We start from the raw sequence: 17,816 nt of genomic DNA on the forward strand, positions 1-17,816 counted from the left end.
TTGCTGATGTCTTGACGTCTTCTGAATGTTTGGCTTCTTTCTGGTTGTGTTCTGCCCCCTGGTGGCCGTCACAGGACAATTGCAGCTCTGTTGCCAGTATTTTGAGGAGCGCGGCCAGTAGCAGTGGCCTCCCCAGGGACCTGGACGATGTCACTATTCCCGACTTTCCTGACGTGAGTCTCTTTGCGCCGGCAGGCGGCCGGGGCTGCGATGTGAGCTGAGTTCCTGTCTGATTTCTTGTTTGCCGCCTGTTTTCTTTCTTGTGAACTTAACCCTGCAAAAGCGATCGCTGTACACCGAGTTTACGTCCGAGGTTAATTTGCGTCAGTTTTTGTGTGTGGTGTTTTAACACAGATCTGCTGATGGTTTGAATTTCTGCAGGCGTTTTGACATCACCCAGACTAATCATTCACACGGTGTTACAGGCTGAGATAAACTTGTGCTTGTGAGTAGATGGCAGTAGATGTGGTCTGTTGTGTTTTATCAGCGGATGTGAAGGTAAATCACTGCTGAGCTGGCTGTAGTGAGGACTCTGGGACTTCCTTCCTTCCTCTCTGTTCATCCTCTCGACCCTGTGGCCTCTCATGAGCCTCTGATTCCTCTGACTGTGTCTATCTGTCTCAACAGGTGGAGGACAGAGATTATCTTGAGAAGGTGAGAAATGCTTTCTTTTGACGGTAATAGAGAAGAATTTTCTGCTATTGCTACAATGTTTTATTTGGTATTTACAAGATAAAATAATTTTTTTCCTTCTGTCAGGGATCTCGAGCAGCTTCTGCCTTAACATCAGCCACCCTCACCTCGTTAGGCGGGACGTCCTCCCGGAGAGGAAGTGGAGAGACGGCTTTAACTGTAGACGCCGAGAGCTCCATACGAGAAATCAAGGTAATGTCCCGTGGACAGAGAGGATCGCGCTGATTGCTGGGATGCGTGAAAATACCAGCTGAACGTGTGTCAGAGCCAGATGCTTGTTATTGATTATTGATGAAAAGCAGAAAGACTCAGTTTAGTTATGCGTTTATAATAAAGTTTTCTTGATTTAGTTTTTATTTAAAACAGCCCCCGACTCAGAGGGTTACTGTTTTATGAAAATCAAAATTTATTTAGGCAGCCTCTGAAACAGCTCAGCTTGTTAATGGACTGATGTTTTTTTTTTCAATTTTAAGTGCTTTAAAGCTGGTTTTTAAGTTATAAAATCCCTTTTGAAAGCGTTCCCGTGTGCCGGTCTGTGCCGTGTCTTTTCCATATTCATCATCTCTGCAAAGCTCTCCTCTCATCGTATTAACTGTTCACCAAACTCTCTGCTTCACCTTCACTGCTGCTGTCACGCTGTGCTTCTCCGCTCACCGCTCCTGCTGCTGCTCCTCACCAGGAGATTCACGAACTGAAGGATCAGATTCAGGATGTGGAAGCCAAGTACACACAGAACCTAAAAGAAGCCAAGGTATAAACCCGAGAGCCCTTCCAGACTGTTAACTAACGGGGTTTCCTCCACTAACCTGAACTGGTTATTGTGGTTTTCTGTTTGCTTAACTGTGATGAGATCCTTTGCTTTGAGAGTTCTGCTAATACCGATCAATAACCTGTGGAGAGCCTGTCCAATTCCTGTTTAGTGGTGGCTCAGGTGGTGCTTCAGGATAGTCCTCAATAACTAGGAGTGAAGTAGTAGTAGGACTTTCAGCCCTCTCATGATACTCAAATGAGTACAGTGCGTACTGTAACTCTGACTTCTGCATGTTTGCCTTTCTTTTTTTTTGATGTGTGTGTGTGTGTGTGTGTGTGTGTGTGTGTGTGTGTGTGTGTGTGTGTGTGTGTGTGTGTGTATGTCCTGTTTTATCTATATTTTCACTTACAGAAAGTTCATAATTCTGACTTTAAATCAGATTCACTGCCAGTTTAATTCAAATTTATTTACACAGCAGTGGTTAATAAAACCAGCCGTCTCATAAGCATAAGTAAGTAGTACAAAAAATACTACAATATTAAAGGGAGAGAGTGCCCTGTGAGAGTGCTTGGCAACAGTAGGGAAGAAGAACTATCTTTTAACAGGAAGAGACCTCCAACACAGCCAGGGTCAGGGAGGAGCAGCTTTCTGCTGCAACTAGTTGGAGGGTGAGGGGAAAGAAGAGCTTAGAGAGACAGCTTGGTGTATCTGAGCCAGCATCTGTGTGATATTCCTCTCTTTGTCATCAGGATGCATTAGCAGAAGTGGAGGAGAAGTATCGTAAGGCCATGGTGTCCAACGCACAGCTGGACAACGAGAAGAACAACCTGATGTACCAGGTGGACACGCTCAAAGACTCGCTCATGGAGCTGGAGGAGCTGCTGAGCGAGTCACGCCGGGAGTACGACGAGAAAGTCAAGGTACGACAACTGTTTTTGTGCAGCGTGTCGTGTTTTTGCAGTTGCGCCATAAAATATGATTTTGTAAATGAGTGTTTCTCGGCTCGTGTGGCATCTCCTATCAAAGCCAGTGAAGTCTGTTCAGAGGATAAGCTGGCTTCCTCAGCCTCATCGCCATCTGTACTCTGCAGAGGACTACAGCAGCAGAGCTTTAAGGAGTTTGTTGGATCAGCTGTAGTGGAAACCTAGAACCGGAACTTGTGTCACTTTACTCAGTCATTTGAATGAAATCAGACATGCAGAGACCTTATGGGAAAAAATAGACTGTATATAAAAAATATCTGCATAGCTTCCAGATCTGAAAAGTGAAGCCAGTGAACGTCCCTCAAACCTGCATTTGGTACGAATACAGTTCTAGTAGAGGTTTGAAGCACTTGTATTTGGAAGAAATGAGGCCGTGAGGTCAGACTGGACATGGAATCATCATAACTGAGTGGTGTCTCTCTGTAAGACGTCATCACACCGAAGCAGAGCTTTGGTCAAGTCTCGGCTGAATTTCTTGGCTGCTTCACATTTGTAACAGGAAGCACCAAAAACCTCCTCCCAGGCAGCTCACACTCTGGCAGGATTTCTCTTTAAAGCAACAGTTTAGTATTTTCTATTCAGTCTTTTGTTTCCTTTGTTCTTTTTAAACATACTTTTAAAAGCCTTGAAGGAGAGGTCAGAGGTCAAATTTGACAGATTTTAAATCTTTATACAGTGGTTTAACTATCATAGTTTCTAAGTTAACATTTTGTACCAGTAAATCATGAAGTTGCCCTTGAAGACCTTGATGGACGTAAGCCAAATTGTAATGGACTGCTAACATGACCTCTGACCTCCTCACCTCTACAAACATTTACCAGAATTCATTCAAAACTTTTCGAGCTGTCGTGTTTACAGACAGGATGACACGCAAATGCTACCAAAACCGTGACCTCCTTAGAGGAGGTAATAAAACAGAGTTGACGAGGGTGCATTAGGACATATGATACATGTATATCATCTGCTCATTAAATCAGCTATGTGGGGAGTATAATGAACTTCATACAGTCCCTGTATTTACCCAGTAATCTGACAGTATCCAGTAAAGGTACTGACACTGACAGAAGCGGCTTTGCTGTAACATTTTCTGTTATTTGGATGTCAAACTCTCTCTGGCTTCCCGCAGGAGTGCGAGCGAGAGAAGTATGCCCACAGTGTGCTTCAGTTCCAGTTCAATGAAATGAAAGAGACGCTAAAACAAAGTGAAGAGCTGCTAAATGTGAGTATTTTTCCCCAGCGGATTGTGTGTCACTCTGAGTGTGATGCATCACACAGATTTCCAGAATTTAAAAAGAAAAAAGTCTGTCCTATCCTCATTGTGTCACTCAGAGAGGCTGCATGTTGAGGTGCTTTTCACAGCTTCTCATTCTTTTTCCCACACAGTTAAAATCTGCACTTCTTTTCTTTCCTTTCCTTTTCCTGCTGTTTAGGAGATCCGTCAGCTGCGTGTCAAACAGGAGGGTTTTGTTAGAGAAATATCTGATCTGCAGGAGACAGTGGAGTGGAAGGATAAAAAAATTGGGGTATGGCCAATAAGCCAGCAGTTTTTGATTTATTCCAAATTCAGCAGACACCTTTACTGGCGTGAATTCAGTATCTTCTCTGCATGACCCTGAATGCCTCTTTTTTTTTTTTTTTTTTTACTTGTTTTAACTTCTTGCACACTTTTAACTTTGTTTTGCACGCTGCCACACTTTCGGGGGGGCTCTGCTCAGGCCTTAGAGCGACAGAAAGAATACACAGACGCGATCCGAACTGAGCGAGATGAGCTCAGAGAAGAAGTGGTGAAGCTGAAAGATATTCTGAAGGTACTCAGTGTGTGGAAGGAAAAAAAAAAACATTGTTAGCTTTAGTTGTTTGGAAACTGACGTTTTTTTTGTGGATTCCAGTGCTAACATTGTACTGCTCATTGTGCAGAAACATGGAATAGTGTTGGGACCTGATCTGAACATCAATGGGGATGTTGGTGTGGCAGAAGCTGACGAGTGCCCCGGCGCAGACCCTGCATCCCAACCAGCTCAGGACTCTCAGACGCCCCCAGCGGAGGGGAACAGCATGCTCGGTAAAACCCACTGTGGAATTTAAAGCTTCCTCTCTTCTTACTGCATGGCTCAGCGTAAGACTAATGGAAGAGTCTCATTCCAAAATGCTTTGTAATAATGATGAAATTAAGCATTTTTTAACTATTGTAATCTGACTTTCCTGTCTGATCTTGGAGTGAACTCTTCAGTTCCCAGCTTCATGCCGTCACGTGTTACTTAAACTCTGATTTGCACTGTTCTGTAAAGGATAAGCTTGGTGATACTCTGTAGTTTTTGGAGAAAAGTAAAAACGAGTTAAGGCCACTCGCCTTTAGAAACAGTGGGGTGACCAGTTAGCCTCTGTCCATAGCTTTGGATCTGTACAAGTGGCATATTAGATAAAATATTAGAATTTCATTTACCAAAACTGGAGCACAAACTTACTTGGACACAGCAAGCCATGTTAGTTTTGTTCACCAGTTACATTACAAATGCTTTAAAATGCAACAACACGACAAACATGTCGAGTCGAGTTCAGTCACCTGAGATGCCTGAAGTGCGTCCTAGCAGACAGCTAGCAGCTACAGCCACATGTCTGCATCACCCTGTCAGTCAAAGCGGACACACCCCTAATAATGTAAATTTAACTTAGCTGGGTTAGTTTAAGAAAATCAACTCCCATTCAGGTGTTAATGGCTACATTACATTACAAAACTGCTTTTTGTACCACTCTGCCCAAGCAGAAGAAGAGAAAAATATTTACAAATAATCAGCGAGTGTGACGTCAGCCTGTAGTGAGAGACAGGCTGACATATTATTGAAAAGCAAGAAGAAAGATACTGAGAATCACTTTTCTTATCCTGAGCTTTTCCGTATAACACATATTAACAGACTTGCTTTTTCTTCATCATGTTCCATTACTAATGCTTGGCTTTTGTGTTACTCTTGCATCTCAATCACTTTCACCAAAAACCTATTAGTGCTGAATCATAACTAACTTTGTTAATGCGGGCGGTGTTGGTGTGTAAATCCTGATTCGTCTTACAGCGAGAGGGTGGAATGGTTTTCCTTTTAGACGTCAACATCTGGCGCGTACAGTGAAAATTTAGCTGGAGTATTTCCTCCTTCTTTTCTTTGACGCTGACGTACTGGGGATCAGCAGCCTTATTTCCTCCTGCCTTTCTTCTTCTGCCTCTTTATCTTGTGCTTCCTGGTCATCTTGGCTCTCTGCTTCTCTTTCTGGCCTCTGAATGAGCCAGGTTTTCCGCCTTACATCTGCTGATGCGCTTCCTGATGAAGTGTTGAAAGTCTTGTCTTTAAGTCTGAGCTGTTTTTGGGCCTTCCATCACCGTATGCTCTTCATGATCTCCCAGGCAACACAGAGGAGACTGAGTTGAGAAGTAGCAGAGAAGAGGGAGAAGTGGATCCAGAGCAGCAACAAGAAATGCCTGAGGAAGTCAAAGAGAATCACACGAGCTCTGATTTGCTCTGTAATGCTGCTGATGAGTCCACACTGGAAACATCTAACGAAGAACAGCCTCCAGAAAAAGAAGAGACATGTTTACCCACAGAGGAAACCAACAGCAAGGACTTAAATGCCGAAATCTGTGACTCTACAGACAGTACAGAACCCAAAGAAGTAATTGTTTGCAGCCCTGAACTTCAAGAGATTGTAAAAAGTCCCGATGTTGCAGAAACAGAAATGTCTGAGGAGTTCAATTTAAAAGACGAGAGTAGTCCAGATGCAGTCGAGACAGAAACCAAAAGTATTATTGTTGAGACTAGTGATGTCCATGATGGCAAACAGGAAGCTGTTGAGGAAAGTAGTTTGACAAATGCAGAATTATGCCCTCAACAAAAACATGCAGAAGTTGTTCCTAAAGAAAGTTTAATTGATGAATCAATCGCAGCTGCTTCAATCACTGAACCTCAGCAAGAGCCTGAAAATGCAGAAGAGGCAGAGAACGACGAGGCAGAGGAAACGCCGAGTAAATCTCAGTCTCAGGGTACTCCTGCCTCAGGGAAAAAGAAGAAAAAGAAGAAGAGAGGCAAAAAGAAAGGAGGGGCTCAAGATGATAAGACCAAACAGAAGACGGCGGATGAAAACCGGAAAGACAAACGCATAGAACCAGCAGAAAATGATGTCGGATCTGCAGCAGAACCTACCTCTGGTTCTGTCACTGCAACCTTCAAGGAATCAAAGATGGATCAAGTCAAGAACGCGCAGGACAATAAAGAAACTGAGGAAGTTGATGCAGTGGAACCAATCAAATCCAGTGAAGTTCCTCTCAAGGAAACTTTTGAAGAACCAACAATGGATCATGTTTCAAATGAGCGCGAAGAGGAACAAACTTTGGAAACCAATACAGTAGAACAAGTAGTAGTGGAACCTACTCAAACTATTTGTGAAACTCCCAAAGAAGTAACAGTGGATGATGTTATGGATGAACAGAACCAGGAACAGACTTTAGAAACAAAGATCACAGATTCAGGAGAGACAGGGGAACCCACTCCAAGGGTTTCTCATGTTGAAGCTCTCGAGGAATCCAGCACAGTTTCCAAAATGGATGATCAAGGCACCAAACAAACTTTAGAAACCAATAAGATAGAAGAAACTGAATTAGTGTCACTTGCTGAAAACCCTTGTCAAGAGGAAACTCTCAACAAAGTAACGGTGGATGATGTTACAGAGGAACAACCTTTGGAAACACAGACTGAACAGTCAGTAAAGACAGAGGAACCCACTGAAAGTTCTTCTCATTTGGAAACCCTTAAGGAATCTGTAACAGATTCCAAAGAGTATGATCACGATGAGGAACAAACTTTGGAAGTAGAGACATTTCATGACGTGGAAGCTGTGGCTCCTTCTGAAAACACCGAAACTCCCAGTGAAATAACAGTGGAACCTGTTACAGATGAACAGAACGAGGGAGAAACTTTGGAAATGGAGACTATAGAATCAGAAGAGGCAGTGAAAAGTGTTTCTCCTGTTGAAACTCTCAAAGAATCCAGAACAGATGCTGAAAAAGACAAACAAGACCATGAACAAACCTTTGAGAGGGAGGAAGTAAAGGAAATGGAAACTATACCAATTCTTGATGCAGAGGCCAACGTCTGTACAGCCAACCTTCACTCCAACAGTGCAGAGACCACTGATGGCTTCAACAAAGAGTGTACTTCCAGTGTAGATGACTCTGAAAGCATCACTATTCCAACTGATGGTGACGTCATCCGTACTGATCAAGCAGAAGATGAAGCTGAGTCTGACAGTAAATGTGAGAGCACATCCAACAACTCCGGAAACAGCCCTGAAACAAGCAACAACACTGAAGGAGAATCACACGTTCCAGGCGATGGTGATGTTGCTGCTAATGAACCTGAGTCTGCTTCTGAGAGTAAAGATGACACCCCCATCCTACCACCGTCTACTGATCACTCCCTCGATGGTATCAAAAGTTCATCAGACATGGAGCCATCCAAAGCCATAAACTTGGGTAGAGATGACCTTCCCATCTACATTTCCAATGAAGATCCTAAGGAGTTAGGTGATGAGGAGCCAAGAGCAGAGATCGAACAAGAATGCCTTCCTGCCGGGGCCATATCTCCAAGTCAGGATGTTGATAATTCAGACAATGGAAATCTGAAAGAACCCAAAGAATTAGTCAGTCCAGCTGAAAAACATGACAGCTGTGATGGTGCCTCATCAACAGAAAGGCCTGAAGCCTTCAGCACTGAAAAGGGTCTAAGTGAGGCTGTAGTGCAGGATGAGGAACTAGAGATCAGTACTGCTGCCGTGTTCGAAACACCACAGACTCCAAAAGAAGCCACTGAGATTGGTTCTTTAATTGATCAGGAATCAGCTGTCACAGAAAATCTAGAACATAAAAATGATAAACATGATGAAGAAAGTGAGTCCTCTCTTTCAGCTGAGCAACTGCAGAAATCCAGCGAAGACCAGTGCGATAATAAAGATTCATCTCAACCCACTGAGGCGGACAGCGAAGGCGAAGAGTACAACGAAGATGAAGGGCAGTCTTTTGATTTTGATGACATGGATATTGAAGCAGCTGTAGAACCGTCTCTTCTTCTAGAACAGGAACACGTTGAGGAGGGAGTTACAGTCATGCCAGATGAAAGCAACAATGGGCCCTGCCAAAATAATGCTGAGTCAAATGAAAACAAGCCAGTTGAACGCAATGGCGGTAGTAACCAGGCAGATAAAGACTCAGATGCCGTGCCTCAAGAAGAGCAAAACTCTGAGGAAGCTACATCTGAAAAGGTGGAAAATGTGTGCGAAGAAGAGAAAAACACACCTGAAGCTGGTGAAGGAGACCAGGCAGGCCAAGTTGCAGAGGAAGAAACTATTTTGGGTGCTGTTGCAGAGAACATTAACCAGACAGTGTCTTCACCAGCAGAGGAAAGAATAGATGGTGACAAGAATGTGTTGCAGGGTGAAGATGAACCAAAGAGTGCAGACCAAGTGGGCAGCAATAAAGGGGCAGCACAGTCCAAGAAAAGTGGAAAGAAAGGCAAAGGAAAGGGCAAAGAGGACTGTAAGATGTCATAGTCTAGGATGTATTTAATATTCTGAATTTACTGTTCTTTTATTACCTGTTTAGGAAATTGTGTAAACCTCAAAGCACTTTGATTCTTCCCAAAATAAATATTGCTGTAAGTTTGTATATTACCTTAATCTCTTTTCAATGAGGTTATTTGACCAAACAAAGAAAATGTAATTTGTGGAAAGATGAGAATGTAAACTGTTAGTGGACTGCAGGATTCTACTTTTAGATCATGCCGCACTTGATACGACAGGTACATTTATTTAGTTATTGATGCACATTTATTTTGCTGCTTGTAACATGTCATAAATCACTGATTATTTTGCTCTGCAACGGTTCTCCAACACCATCATCGCATCTTCGTAAACTCGGTCATGTACTCGCTTCGTTCTCATTAAGACTCCGGCTAACGAGCTGGAACACGTTCTGGCCCTCGTGTCAGCGTGTGAATGAAAAACTCTCAGAAACCCTGAGTTTGATTTTAAATCCATTTTCATTTTCAAGAACTCGGCACATCTCTGTTAAATGTATCTCTGCATTTTGTTGCACTAAGTGGAAGAAAGTTTGAAATGCTAATAAACACCCTGCTGTTCCCTGTTGAAATTTGGCTCTAAATAATTTTTTAATTACATTTTTAATTAAATATTTGTATTCTGCACATTTACACCTTTTATAGCTTACCGTGTGTTGTCATGCAGTGTGAGTTCAGTTCAGGAAGCTGCACTGACCCCTCCTCACCACAGTTTGTGCATGCTAACACCCCCCTCCCATCCCTCACACACACACCACTCCATCACCCCCTCATTGGATGCCTGCTCTGTTGCATGCATCAACCCCAGCCCCCTCCCTATCATCTCTGCGGGTCTTCCCACCCCCGGTATGTTATCTTATTTTCCTTTTTAAGATGGAACAAACTCATTGCAATTATTGGAAACTTGTGTGTGCTGTGATGCTTTATTTTTCCAAAACATGGGCTTTATTTTTCAGAGATTCGTCTGAGGAAACTCGTGGATGAGCGTGAGAAAATGATAGAGCAGGTGAGTCGGTGATCCCTGCAGTACCTGAGACACGCATGTACCGTTTACCACAATCACAGGATGTGAAAGCAGATGTGTTACTGAAGAATAATAGCCCAAAATGCACCATTGCCTCTGCAGTCTTGCTTTATATTTCATGTTTTGTTCATTGTTTTAAGTTTTTAACAGATTTGACAGGTGAGTCTTTGTGTGTCTCTGTATACAGGTAAAGAAACTAAAGGCCCAGCTGGAACAAAAAGTTCAGAAAAACGGCACAGACAGCAGCCCAGAGGGTGAAATTATTGAAAATGGAAATGATCCAAACATAATGGAATTACAGAGTAAGTAAATCAGTGGTAGTTTCTAACTTGGTGTCTGTGATTGGAAGAAAAAAAAAAATCAATATTTTCTCTTTTTAAATTCCTTCCAGGAGACTCCAACAGGCAGATTAATGAGCTGAAGTTCAAACTGGTGAAGGCAGAGCAAGAAGTGACGGCATTAGAACAAAATGTAAGCAGACAAGAATCATTAAAGGCGCCGTATGGAACCATTTTATTTTGAAAGTTCAGTCACCGTTAACCAGCTAGCTCATGTATCCCTGCCTGCAGGCTGGATGGGTCTCTGCCGTGGAGGTCCTTAGTATCATTCAGATGGCTCTTTGTGAGTCTTTGGTTCTCTGGTCAGACTCCAACTTCTACCCTGAGATAGCTACATGCAGCATTGCATAACTGAGTTAGCTTGTTGTCTACATTTCTGGAGGCAGATGTTCTATTGTGGTGGAGCGTGTGTGTCGACTGTGTTTTATAGACAGCCTGGCAAACTGGGAAACATTAGACATTAGTGTGTGGCCTGTAATTGATAAACCAAAAACCTTCTCTGTGGTCTTTCTTTCGTCTTACTGCTTCATGTGGACAGTTGGATGTGAGTAATCCTAAAGGCTTGCCATGTGAATGTGACGCCTCCGTTTGTGTCAGAGCACTTTCTGCCTCCTTTCGCTGGTATGGGTGTACACCCCACCAGGAGTTAAGATGTTATGTCCACACAGTTGAATTTAAAAAGTGTGGAGCAGAGGTGAAGAAGCGTCTCAGTGGAATGTAGGTACGTGGCTTTGTTTTTGGGGTTTTTTGGCAGCTGGCCGCTGATGGAAAGGCGAGGTCTCCCGACTGGTCTCGAAGAGGAAACTCCAGAGTCTGACTGTCAGTGACTGACGTTTGGACAGTTTCTTTTTGTGTGGAAGGTTTGGGGAAAGTAACTGACAACCTGACTTCTCCTTTTTTAGAATTATAAACTGGAGACATGGCTGGACTTCTTATCTGCTGGTAATACTGGTCAGCCTAATGGACTGAGATCTCTGGAGTAGTCTTCTGTTAAAGCTGCATCTTCAGAAAGAGACTGTGCGGGTGCATAACCAGAGGACCTGGTGGTTTTGGATTTAATATTAGACTTAGAAATAACATCTCTTTGTAAACAGCGTGGGGTTTGTTATACTGTTGATCAATCCCAGCTGAGAGTGGATTGGATTGTCTAGCTTGGTATAGGAGGTCAGTCTTGGTTTCTATCAGAGAGCACAGCAGCCGTGTTCGTGTCCTGGAGCTCCTTTTTCATACCTGTAACAGCCAGACAGGTGAAAACATTCCTTCGGCTGTAGGTAAGGCAGGGCCGGTTGCACTAGGGGGCTTATGGACCCAGATCTTGTAACATCTCGGTGGGGCTCATTGCCCCCCCCCCCCCCCCCCCCCCCCCATAGATGGGTTACTATTGGTGACATTCGCTGTAGGTTTCACCAGAAGTAAAACATTGTTTCCAATGATGAAAGTTTGTGTCAAAACATGTCGAAGTTTTGATTTTTTTTTTTTTTTTAAGATCAGTTATGACCACATAATGAGAATAAAGACACTTAATTGTTCTTTTAAAAATGATGCCTCAGTGATTTTTAGATTTTCAAAATAAAATGCTTATTTTTGGCACCTTTAAAGACTTAGTTATGTTGAACTTTAAAGACCTTTTTATCTGTTATGCAGGTGACCAGACTTGAGGGTCAGGTGACGCGCTACAAGTCTTCTGCAGAGAACGCAGAAAAAATTGAGGACGAGCTGAAGGCCGAGAAACGGAAACTCCAGAGAGAGGTGGAGTGCCGTTTTCTGACGCCAAAATTAGAAGCTGGATTATTTAAGAGGTTCTGGCTGATTTTAAAAAGAATCTGTTCTGTCTCTCTTCCTGTTCGATCCAACAGCTGCGATCAGCGCTGGACAAGATCGAAGAGCTCGAGTCCAGCAACAGCCACCTTTCTAAAAGACTGGAGAAGATGAAGTCTAGTCGCGGCATGGCGCAGACTCCGTAGCACCAACTGCTTCATCTTGTTTTCACCCAAAAACTGGCTTAAAAGGGAATCATCTGGCTTTCTCTTTCAGCTGCCTAATAGCAACCTTATTAAAACACAAAAAAATCAAATGTAGTTATCCACAGAATAGAGAACACCAACAAGCAACGTGCCATTTCTTTGTTTTCTGTCTCATGAGAGTTTTTCGTAGCATCGCGCTCACACCCAGAAAGTACATGGAGGAACTGAGGGGCGCGCCCGATTGTGTGCTTTCATTGTGACTGTGGTTGAACCAGAACCACCCCCCCCACCCTGACTTTCTGCTGCTGCTCCTCATCGGGATGTTTCCTCTCCTCACTCAAACGGAGGGAAGAGAAATTCAGGACGGTGCACGACGCCGACACCCACGGCTCAGACTGTTACCTTCAGCTTCCTGTTTATTTTTCTTATTTGCATCCGAAGCCAAATCAGTTTGAAAATGCATAAAGTCTGGGTGTTTGTCGTTTTCTCAGCACCTCGAACATGACGTACATGACATCACGTAGCCACCAGTTTCCTGTTCGACCCGCAGCGTGTATCCGCCTTGGAAACGCTCGTGTCTCGGAGCTTCTGCCTGTTTTGTGTAGTCGGTCACTGGTTGGCTCTTGTGCTCCCACGTAAACGCTGAGACTTACTGACGAAGTGTGACAACAGGGACTCAAGGCGGCGTTGGCAGGAGACGCTGAGCACACTGGGGAGATGCTGCTTCACTGTTTACAGAGCTTTAAACTGTTTGCAAGGAAACAAAGAACTGTAACCTTTGTGCAATAAAAAATTCAAACTGCACCGTTTGTTCATTTCAGTCCCGGCAGTGAAGCTCGTTTCTGCTTCAAACGTGAGGTTTTCTTCGTGTTTCAGGCTGCGTTTGCAGACCAGGGTCAGATCTGAGGCACATGCTGCCTGTTCATTCTTCACCTTAAGGGCTGTAGAAAAGAATCAAAGCAAAGAAATTAAAATTATTGTGCAATATCTGAATATCTGAAGCGCAAAGCAAGTAGCCCATTCTTCTGAATGAAGGATATAAAAATCTTTGTTTTTAAATCCTGCGAGAAGCTTTCACCTGCGTGGACGAGGCTGATGATTAAATCAACCTCTGGAGTGAATGAAAGGAATTTGGGTTACAGTGCTGTGCAAAAATCTTGAGCCACCCCTCATTTTTTTAATATTCTGCTGCATGCATGCAGAGATTTATTAAAATGTAGAAACATAAATGGAAATCCAGTCCATATGGCAGAAACAGTTTGTACAGTTCTAACGAGCATGTTTTGATCTCCTTTACTCTTCAGCACAGTCTGAACTCTGAGGCAGCTTTCTGTCATTTCTTGAAGCAGTCTGCAGGAGCAGCTCTCCAGGCTTCTTGAAGGACATTCAAAGCTCTTCTTTGGATGTTTCTGCCTTTTGTTCTTTTCTCTGTCAGGATGATCCCACGCTGCTTCAGTCATGTTGAGGTCCGGGCTCTGGGGAGGACGATCCATGACTGATAGTGATTGATGTTTGGCATACTTCCCTGTTTCCCTTGTCCAGATGCAGCTCTCAGGTCCTGTGTCTGGTCTTTTTTGTGGATTTTTAGGCCTGACAGCACTTCTTTTATCCTCCACTTCTCCAGTTTTCTCAGATATTTTAAGGACTCGCTGCACACTGTGCTGAGATATGCCAAATTTTGGCTAACAGCTCTTTGGGAATCACGATGTTGGTGCAGAATATTATTTTCTGCCTGTCAAACTTTGTCATTTTTCATAGATTCAAATAAAAATGGAAACACGTGTTTTTGTGACAAGCTGCTAGTAAAAAAGAGCCAAAAGAAAATTTTTAAATTGATTGTAGACAACACTGACTCACCCTTTGAGTTTAGGAGCCTTTTTTTATGCTTAAGTCACCATTAAGTGGCTTAACAAATTTAAAATGTAAATGGTCAGGAACATGGACTGGACTGAAAATGAGTGAGAAAGCAGCAAATGTCCAAAGAAAAACTTTGAAAGACCTTCAGAAAGCTGGAGAACTGATGCTGAAGACCACTTAAAAAAATAAAGTCCAGCAGCAAACTATAACAGGTGGCTCAAGACTTTTGCACAGTACTGTCATCAGCTCATCAAGTCAGATGAACTGCATTTTTTTCACTTCCATAATTTCACAGTTGTGAATTTCTTTATGCTGAAAACTGTGATGCATCAGCACACAGCAACGCCACAAACAACAAGCCGCCGAGTCGCCATCCAGAAGTGGCCACATCCCTTTTTATTCAAACTTTAAGCTTTATTAAATTTGTAAACAGATGAGCTGCGTCCATGTTTTATAAAGTTGGACATTTTAACGTGATAGTCTGTGGGGTCTGACTCAGCCTCCGGTGGTTTCTGGCACTTTCATGTTTCCATTTTTACACAACATACAGTCCAAAATAATCAGCGTTCATCCTCCATGCTGAGCAAAGCAATGCTGCTTTATTGGATCCTTCACATGTCTCTGAACTCATCCAGGTTTAGTAAATGGCCTGCTGGGTAACGTAGTCTCAGAGTCCTGCTGTGTGTCTGCATTTCTGTGGCAGAACGTCCTCGTCTGGATGCGCTGAATCATGCGCCGGCCGTAGAAGTCCCGATAGTCGTCTGGCAGTTCATCCAGAGTGTGAAGCGCCCTCTCCAGTGCCTGAAGGGCTCGCGTTGCAGCCACGGGGTCTTTGTTGCCGTACGGGTCCTTCTTGTCGTAGCTGTCTGCAGGTAGATGGCGCCAGAACACATTAACGCCCACTCCAAACTGCAGAGCGAGGGTGTTGTGGAACCACAGAGCTGTGGAAAACGAGGACGCTGGATTGAGTGAAATTTCTGCTGCTGAGATTGGCTGTAGGAGGTACGGACCGCTCTACCTACCGGGGATAAAGAGCAGGTCTCCAGGCTCCAGCACACACTCATATCTCTTTGCTTTCACAAACTCAGGAAACCGCTTCAGATCCGGGGCATCAATGTCCAAAACCTCCGACTTATCACCTGACAGGAAACGACAGGAAACATGCTGCTAACCCAAACTCGAACCTACATCTTCAAAAACCAACATGGCACCAACCAAAACGCTCATGCTGAATCCAAAACCAATGGGTGCTTGTGTCCATCTTTTAAATACAGTCTATACCTGCATAAACATGAATGAGCTGCATGCTTTGTTCGGCTAATTTGGTGATTTGTAGCCACTAACCTGACAGGTAGAGGTGCAATGCATCCTGGGGGCTGTAGAGGACCACTCTCTTTGTCCCGGTCACCTGAGCCAGCAGGTTGTCCATCACCTAAAGGAACCAAGAAGAGAAGAACGTGTTTGTTTAGTAAAAATACACCACTTACACACTGAAGACCGCACTCGGTGCTGATGGTGGGGCTTTCCTCCGGTCCTGCGCAGCTGCCTGTAAAACTCACATCGTAGTGCGTCCACAGCTGCAGCCCGCGGGAGCTGATGCGGAACACGCTGGAGAAGAACCGATCGGGTTCAAAGAAGTCCGGCATGTGAAAGTCCTTCGCCAAGTCCGGGAACTGCTTGCTCAGGTCAGCCGGTTCCTGCAGGAGGGAAGAGGAAGCGGCCGTTTCTTTTCTTTTTTCCCAGATTAAATGATCGAACTGTTGAGTTGAAGTGAGGACATTTTTCCCTTCCTCGTACCTTTCGGACGTCCTCCCCCAGCGATCGAAGGTAGTAGCTCTCATCCTGGAACCAAACCGAGGAGTTTCTCATTAAAAGAATAATTTGTAATTTAAGACACTGTGCTTTATTACTTCTTTCTGATCCTTACCTCGCTCAGGAAGAAGTCCGAGTGTTTCTTCTCTGATGCTCTTTTCACAAATTCATTAAATGGCAGAGTCCTGTCAACATGGAGCAGATGAGAAGTCTGAAGACTTATGCTGTGTGTGTCTGTGTGTGTGTGTCAGCTCACTTGTAGACGAAGTTCTTATGAAGGAAATCCATCTGTGGCACCGTGGATACATGAATCTTCACCTCCTTGTCTCCTCCTTTTTGTCCAAGATAATCAACCGTCCACTTGTGCAGGCAGGGACCCAGAGACGCGCCTCTCAGCACGGCCGGTCTGCGCTGCAGGAACAATAAACCCCCAGGACACACTTTACTCCAGCCTCAGCGTTCACAGCCTGTCTCAGTTCAAATCAGTGAGCCTGAGATCCAAAACTTAAGGAATTTATTTGATCCCCACCTGAGAAAATTAATTATAATCTGAAAGAAACAAGGGGATCATTTCAAATGAATTTAAACATACTGAGTAAAGAAGGGTTTTTCTTATTACAAGCTTCAGTAACTTACTCTGCAGGTTAAACTGAGTATTTCCTCATCATTTCCTTTTAAAAGGTCTGCATCTCCTCTGCTCTATAAAAGCCTCAGGCCGCCCCTCATTTCTTCAGATTTTGCTGTTATTTTTTTTAAGTGGTTGTGAGCAGCAGCTCTCCAGCTTTCAGAAGATCTTTCAAGGTTTTCTTTGGACATTGGCTGCTTTTTCACTCCAGTCCTCGGACCGGATCATTTTCAGAGGAATGTTTTGTTTGTTAGACCTCTGAACTCTGAATCATTCAAGCATAAAAAAGGCTCCTAACTCAAGGGTTGAATCAGGGTTGTGCCCACACATAACAGACATGAACTTAAATTCTATCTTTAGGCTCTTTACTGGCAGCCTGTCACAAAAACACATCATTTGTTCCCATTTCTTTAGTTGAATCTATGAAAAATGGGATCACCCAAATGAAACCTCAGCCTGAGGTTTAGCTCTGTGAATCTCATTTGGAGATTTAGGAGGGAGAAGTGAAACACACTCTCTCATTACCCCAACTTCACATCCTTTAAGAATACGCCTTTTAACCGGATCATTCAAATTACCTCCTGATGAATCCTATACGTTATTATTCTGTATAGTGAGCGGTTTTACTTTATTTTACTGCTTAAACTTCTGTGTTATTACTTCTAAACTGTATTTATATGGGGTCAAACATTCCGGTTTCCTGCGGCAGAGAGAAGCTGCTGGATTACAGGCGGTGCAGAGGTAAAAATATGTGAAACGCTGCTGAAGCTCTGATCCATCTCACCTGTGGACAAATGTCCCTCACAAACTCCTCCCTGCCTGCTTCTGAGAACACCGGCACAGGTATTTTCTCCTGGAGCGCCATTTAACAGGATTTCATGCAGCTCACACCGGGTGTTACACTCTTAGCGTTCCCCATAGAAACGAGACATTACTGTATAAAGATCGACTTTAAATAAAAGCACAATAAACGCTGAATTACGCTGAACTAGAGGGCTTTCTTATAGCGCTATTAAAAATTACGTCACTGGCTCTGTGGTTTCTGTCAATTGGTTTGTATGTTTCTAACGCGCTACGTGTTTCTAGCCGTAAGATACAAGAGCACGGACAAAAAGGCTTCAGCCAGAGCCGATACAGGGGAAGACCGTCCACTTC

General features: G+C 43.7%; 2 protein-coding genes across 9 annotated transcripts in view; one reads left to right on the plus strand and one right to left on the minus strand.

Annotated features, from left to right (window-relative positions):
* Nucleotides 1-13,171, plus strand: part of lrrfip1a (leucine rich repeat (in FLII) interacting protein 1a) — a 45,396-nt gene extending 32,225 nt beyond the window's left edge. For 3 of the 8 annotated variants that reach the window (XM_030757525.1, XM_030757527.1, XM_030757530.1), the window contains 9 exons: nucleotides 628-654; nucleotides 760-885; nucleotides 1,373-1,444; nucleotides 2,194-2,364; nucleotides 3,554-3,646; nucleotides 3,858-3,950; nucleotides 4,143-4,235; nucleotides 4,345-4,489; nucleotides 5,822-9,991. In XM_030757525.1, the coding sequence (XP_030613385.1) occupies nucleotides 628-654; nucleotides 760-885; nucleotides 1,373-1,444; nucleotides 2,194-2,364; nucleotides 3,554-3,646; nucleotides 3,858-3,950; nucleotides 4,143-4,235; nucleotides 4,345-4,489; nucleotides 5,822-9,015 (4,014 nt within the window). In that variant the 3' untranslated portion in view covers nucleotides 9,016-9,991. The other 5 variants (XM_030757529.1, XM_030757531.1, XM_030757532.1 and 2 more) reach the window with 4 other exon arrangements.
* Nucleotides 13,172-14,601: 1,430 nt separating this feature from the next.
* tyw5 (tRNA-yW synthesizing protein 5) lies at nucleotides 14,602-17,722 on the minus strand. The gene is made up of 8 exons (XM_030757374.1): nucleotides 17,446-17,722; nucleotides 16,293-16,447; nucleotides 16,152-16,221; nucleotides 16,022-16,066; nucleotides 15,784-15,921; nucleotides 15,569-15,656; nucleotides 15,247-15,363; nucleotides 14,602-15,165 (listed from the first exon to the last, which is right to left on the minus strand). The coding sequence occupies exons 1-8, from the start codon at nucleotides 17,524-17,526 to the stop codon at nucleotides 14,852-14,854; spliced, it is 1,008 nt and encodes a 335-aa protein (XP_030613234.1). The 5' UTR covers nucleotides 17,527-17,722; the 3' UTR covers nucleotides 14,602-14,851.
* Nucleotides 17,723-17,816: the final 94 nt, after the last annotated feature.

Source organism: Archocentrus centrarchus, chromosome 21 (genome assembly GCF_007364275.1).
Source record: "Archocentrus centrarchus isolate MPI-CPG fArcCen1 chromosome 21, fArcCen1, whole genome shotgun sequence".
Classification (NCBI taxonomy): domain Eukaryota; kingdom Metazoa; phylum Chordata; class Actinopteri; order Cichliformes; family Cichlidae; genus Archocentrus; species Archocentrus centrarchus.